The sequence below is a fragment of the Quercus suber genome, unplaced genomic scaffold (genome assembly GCF_002906115.3).
Source record: "Quercus suber isolate HL8 unplaced genomic scaffold, Cork oak 2.0 scaffold_306, whole genome shotgun sequence".
Taxonomy (NCBI): Eukaryota; Viridiplantae; Streptophyta; class Magnoliopsida; order Fagales; family Fagaceae; genus Quercus; species Quercus suber.
This window is the reverse complement of record NW_027069762.1, coordinates 575,166-581,165: the sequence shown is the minus strand read 5'-3', so window position 1 is coordinate 581,165 and position 6,000 is coordinate 575,166. Positions and strand designations below refer to the sequence as shown.

Sequence of the window (6,000 nt, the reverse complement as noted above, 5' to 3'; positions counted from 1 at the left end):
ACCGCGATCACGGTCATGACACGGCCGATTGTTACGACTTAAAGCAACAGATCGAGGCCCTTATCAGACAAGGAAAGTTGCAAAAATTCGTTAGCAAGGAGAGAGTGGATCCCAACCATCAAGAACAGGCCCCCCAACAGGATAACGAGTGACCTAGACCCCCCGTCAGAGACATAAGGATGATTATAGGGGGAATCGAGACTGCTGGCTCCTCCAAAAAAGCTCGGAAGATGCACCTTAGAGTGGTCCAGAATGTCCAGCTAACAGGCTCCGTACGTAGGATAGTACGGAGGGAAAGCCCCATCATTAGGTTCTCCAAAGAAGATGCGAGAAGACTTCACCACCCACACGATGACGCACTGGTTGTCAGCGTACGTGTAGGGGACTACAATGTTCACCAAGTGTTGGTTGACAATGGCAGCTCGGCTGATATCCTATACTATCCAGCATTCCAACAAATAGGGACTAACAAAACGCGGCTGGTACCAACAAACGCTCCACTGGTCGATTTTTGAGGAATAAGGGTATTTCCAATAGGCTCGATCATACTCTCGGTGATGGTAGGCGATTATCCTCAGCAGATCACGAAAGACGTAACATTCCTTGTGGTTGACTACTCGTCCGCTTACAATGGTATTTTCGGATAACCCACACTTAACTCGTGGAAAGCAGCAACATCGACATACCACCTAATGATCAAATTCCCTACAGATTATAGGATTAGGGAGTTGCGAGGAGACTAAGTAGCCGCCCGAGAATGCTACATTGCCATGCTAGAAATGGAAGATCACCAGCAGACCATGTGTATAGAAGAGCAACGGACCATAGCAAAGCCGGTTGAAGAACTGGAAAAGATAGCACTCGATAAATCAAGGCTTGAGTGGACGACTAGGATGGGGACTTTGGCTAGCCCACCAATACGTCGAGCCCTCGCAGCATTCCTCAGGATAAACCAAGACATATTCGCGTGGAGCCACGAGGACATGCCCGGGATTGACCCTTCAGTCATGGTTCACAAGCTGAACGTGAACCTCGCATCCTCACCCGTTCGACAGAAAAAGTGAGTGTTCGCTCAGGAACGAGACAGAGTGATAGAAGAAGAGGTCCAAAAGCTACTGGAAGCGGATTTCATTCGAGAAGTATAGGACTAGTTGGCGAACATAGTCATGGTCAAAAAGGCCAACTGGAAGTGGCGAATGTGCGTCGATTTCACGAACCTTAATAGGGCGTGCCCAAAGGACAGCTACCTCCTCCCTCAAATAGATACTCTGGTCGACTCAACGGCCAGACACCAGCTCCTAAGCTTCATAGACGCCTTTTCGGGTTACAATCAAATCAAGATGATGGAAGAAAATCAAGAGAAAACTTCCTTTGTCACCAGCCAAGGACTTTTTTGCTACAAAGTGATGCCATTCGAACTTAAGAATGCGGGGGTGACGTACCAGAGACTAATGAACAAAATGTTCACGCACCAAATTGGGAGGAACATACAAGTCTACGTTGATGACATGTTGGTAAAGAGTCTGCGCGAAGATGACCACCTAAACGACCTCTAAGAGACGTTCGACACCCTCCGGTCATACAACATGAAGCTGAATCCGAGCAAGTGCGTGTTCAGGGTAACGACGGGGAAATTCTTAGGATTCATGGTATCCCAAAGAGGTATAGAGGTCAACCCGGAGAAGATACAGGCTATCATAGAGTTAGAACCACCAAAGACGGTGAAAGAGGTGTAAAACTTGAATGGCAAAATTGCAGCCTTAAACAGGTTCGTCTCTAAAGCAACGGACAAATGTCTGCCATTCTTCTGCATCTTGAGAAAATCGTTCGAGTGGACGGACGAGTGCCAGAAGGCATTTGAAGACCTGAATAAATACTTTGCCTCCCCACCATTGCTCAGCCCATCCAAACCAGGGGAAAAACTCTACCTCTACTTAGCAGTTTCGCAAGTAGCGATCATCGCGGCCTTAGTAATAGAGGAGGAAGGAACCCAACGACTCGTCTATTTTATAAGTAGGGGTTTCCGGGGGGCGGAAGAGAGGTACCCCCAGATGGAGAAGTTGGCCTTCGCACTGGTAACCATAGCCCCAAAACTCAAGCCGTACTTCCAGGCCCATACCATCATAGTCTTGATGGATCAGTCACTGAAAAGAGCTATGAGCAGCCCTGAGGCTGCCGGACGAATGGCTCTATGGGCAATAGAGCTAAGTGAGTTTGATATACAATACCGACCGCGAACTGTAATAAAGGGGCAAGCTGTGGCAAACTTCTTCGCTAAATATACTCAATTAGAAGGTAAGGGGCCAGACGCCCTCAGATAGTGGAGCATCCATACGGACAGATCTTCTAACAAGCATGCTGGAGGAGCCGATGTGGTGATCCAAACCCCTGACGGAGGTAAAATCGAATGCATGATTCGATTGGACTTCCCAACAACCAACAATGAGGCTAAGTATGAAGCATTCGTGGCAAGATTAGACCTCGCAAAGGCCGCAAGTGTTGAAAACATAGTCATACATTGCGATTCCCAGGTAATAACACCGCAGATTAATGGCATCTACGAGTGCAAAAATGAAAGGATGAAGAAGTACCTGGAAAAAGTCAAGAATCGGATTGGCAGCCTCAAAGTCAGATTCGTCCAAATCCCAAGGGAGGAGAACGAATGTGCCAACCGTCTGGCAAGAGCAGCCTCTACAGAATCTATGCTAGTCCCCGACCAAGTATTGTCGTTTGTCCAAATTTCCTCAATTATTGACGATGGAACAAAAGTGCATGAGGTGAATTCTGAGAACAATTGGACTACGCCGTTAATAGCATACCTGAAGACGGGCACACTACCAGACGGAAAAGATGCAGCCAGGAAACTAAAAGTCCAAGCCTCGCGATTTGTGCTTATCAATGATATCTTATACAAAAGGGGATTCTCACGATCGTACCTGAGGTGATTGGACCACGAGAAAGCAGACTACGTAATGAGAGAAGTCCATGAGGGTATCTGTGGAAACCATTTAGGGGCACAGTCCCTAGTGCACAAGTTGAACCGAGCAGGGTACTATTGGCCTACTATGCAAAAGGACGCACAAGCTTACGTCAAGATTTGCGACAAATGTCAGAGGTTCAATAATCTGATCAGGCAACCAACCGAGGAACTGACACCATGACGGCCCCTTGGCCATTCGCCCAGTGGGGACTAGACATCATGGGACCCTTCCCGACCGCAGCAAGGCAACTAAAATTTCTGGTAGTTGGTATCGACTACTTCACTAAGTGGGTGGAGGCGAAGGCCCTAGCCACTATCACTAAGAAGAACATCCGAAGTTTTGTTTGGAGAAACATCATATGCAGGTATGGGATACCAGAGTGCCTGTATCCAACAACGAAAAGCAGTTCCACAACACTACGTTCAGGGACTTCTGTTCGGAGTTAGGTATTAGGAATCACTACTCGTCGCCCGCACACCCATAGGCCAATGGGCAAGTCGAAGTCACAAACCGGTCCTTGCTCAAGATCATCGAGACTCGCCTTAAGGGGGCAAAAGGCATCTAGCCAGATGAACTACCAAGCGTCTTATGGGCATATCGTACTACAGCAAGAACACCCACTGGAGAATCACCGTTTAGACTAGCATACGGAAGTGAGGCTGTCATTCTAGCAGAGGTAGGGCTTACAAGCTATCGAGGGGAGAACTACCACGAGGATAAAAATGAAGAGGCCTTACGGCTTCAACTAGACCTGGTGGACGAGGTCCGAGCTACAACAGAGCAAAGGTTGGCACGATATCAGAATCTTATGGCAAAATACTACAACTCCCATGTCAAACATAAAGACTTTCAAATCGGAGATCTTGTGCTACGGAAGGTAATGGGAGCTACCAGAGATCCTTCACAAGGAAAGCTCGATCCCAACTGGGAAAGACCGTACAGGATCTCATCATGGCAAAGGAAAGGGACCTACCTTCTCGAAACTCTGGACGGACGGAAGCTGCAGCACCCATGGAATACGAAGCACCTACGGAGATACTACGAGTAGAGACGACATGAAAAGCATCGACGCTTCCCAGTTTCCAATTTATTATATTGAGTTTTATTAATTTTTTACTTCGAACAATTTTTTCTATTACTTAGTTTTGCTATCGTTAGTTTTTACTTCAAACAATTCTACAAGTACCTTTTTAAGCCCAAGGGGGCAGGTACTTTTCTACATGGATGGTTTTCTTTCAATAAGAGAAATATTCAAACGCGATTGTGTTTTTTCTACTTAATTTCCTAAGTCCACAAAATGGACGAATCATCCTTCGAGGATGAAAATTCTAAGTCCACAAGTTGGACGAATATAAACTAAGTCCATAAAATGGACAGATCATCCTAAAATGATGAAAATTCTGAAGTCCACAATGTGGATGGACATCAACTAAGTCCACAAAGTGGACGGATCATCCCAAAGGGATGAATTTACAATTTTGATCATCCCAAAGGGATGAATTTACAAAGTCCAAAATTGGACGAGTATCAACTAAAGTCCACAAAGTGGATGGACCGTCCCAAAGGGATGAATTTACAAAGTCCAAAATTGGACGGGAATAAATTGAGTCCACAAAGTGGATGGACCATTCCAAGGGGATGAAAATTCAAGTCCACAATCTGGACAGACAAAACTAAGTCCACAAGATGGACGGATCATCCCAAGAGGATGAAAAATCTAAGTCAGAAAGTGGATGGATATAATCTAAGAAGCACATAAACTGGACAGAGCCTTACAAAGAGTTATAAGACCTAAAGTCCATAAAAAACAAAAACACGCTTATGTAAAAATAGATGGATACATTCCACAAAAATAAAGGTCAACGAACCTAGCAAAGTTTAGCAAATATAAAAAAGAAAAGAAGGCCCTTAAAGGGGAATGTTCACGTAGCCCCAGTACATGACGAGCAGATCATAAGATTGATCTAAATATCTTACATAAAAATATATACTAATAAAGATAGCTTCAGACTGCAGCAAGGGTTACGATCTCCTCTTGACAGTCCTCACCACCCTTTCGTTCACTACCCACGACCGTCGAGTCCAGAGGGTTATTACTAACAGGGGGGTTATCTCCAAAAAGTTCATTTGTATCCTCTGACTAGGCAGGCTGGACGGATGTCTGCTCTTGGATGGAGACGGTGACAGTTGACAGATCAAGATCTGGGTATAATTTCTTCACCTGATAGAGCGCGTCATAGAACCTGTCGTTGTAAGAGACCCCCAGCTCTGACAAAAGGGCATCGGAGTCGCGGTACTCTTGTATCGCCGTCTCCTTAGCATGACAGAGTTCCTTCTCTTTTTCCTCAAGGGCTTTCTTCAGATGCTCTGTCATCTGATAGTACTCATCTCGGGTCTCTTCTAACAGTTTGAGTTTTCGCTCCTTCGTCACCTTCCCAATTTTCAACTCGATAAACTCGTCCTCCGTCACCTTGGCCTTCTCGCGAAGACGGCCTAAGGTCGTCTCATGGTTGAGACACCATCCCATCATCCCCTTCATCATAATCATGGCCTGGAAGAAGACATGAGTTAAAAAAAAAAAAAAAATAGGGAGAGGAGGACGGACTGTATTACGACAGATGAGTTACCTGAGCAATGCTAAAAAGGCCCGTCTCTCCCATCGCCTCCGTCGAGTGGTTACTCAAATCCTCATAATCCTCTGTAGTTATGATGGATGAGAGCTTCTCAAGGGCGTAGTTGGAGTCCTCGCGAAGTAGGACAGGTGGTTTCTTCTGGCTTGAGGACGGACCAATCATTAGGCCCTTACCGGCCCCATGCTTCGCCGGGGTGACCGTCTTAACTCCCCCAACCATCAAACCAACGACGGGCTCCAAAGGAACCTTGGGTTTTTTGGGGGCACGGTCACCCTTTGACGGTAGCTTTCTTTTAGCTGATTGCTTGCTTGAGCCCGTCCCCATATGGTTTGTACCAATTTCTTTATTTTTGGCAGCCAGTAGTCTGATAGCTGCTCTCCTTTTAG

At 46.1% G+C, this 6,000-nt stretch overlaps 1 protein-coding gene across 1 annotated transcript; it reads left to right on the top strand.

Annotated features, from left to right (window-relative positions):
• Positions 1–3,157: 3,157 nt before the first annotated feature.
• LOC136071368 (uncharacterized) lies at positions 3,158–4,029 on the top strand. The gene is made up of 3 exons (XM_065782543.1): positions 3,158–3,241; positions 3,346–3,427; positions 3,590–4,029. Exons 1-3 carry the CDS (start codon positions 3,158–3,160, stop codon positions 4,027–4,029), a joined length of 606 nt encoding a protein of 201 aa, XP_065638615.1.
• The last annotated feature ends 1,971 nt before the right edge of the window (positions 4,030–6,000 follow it).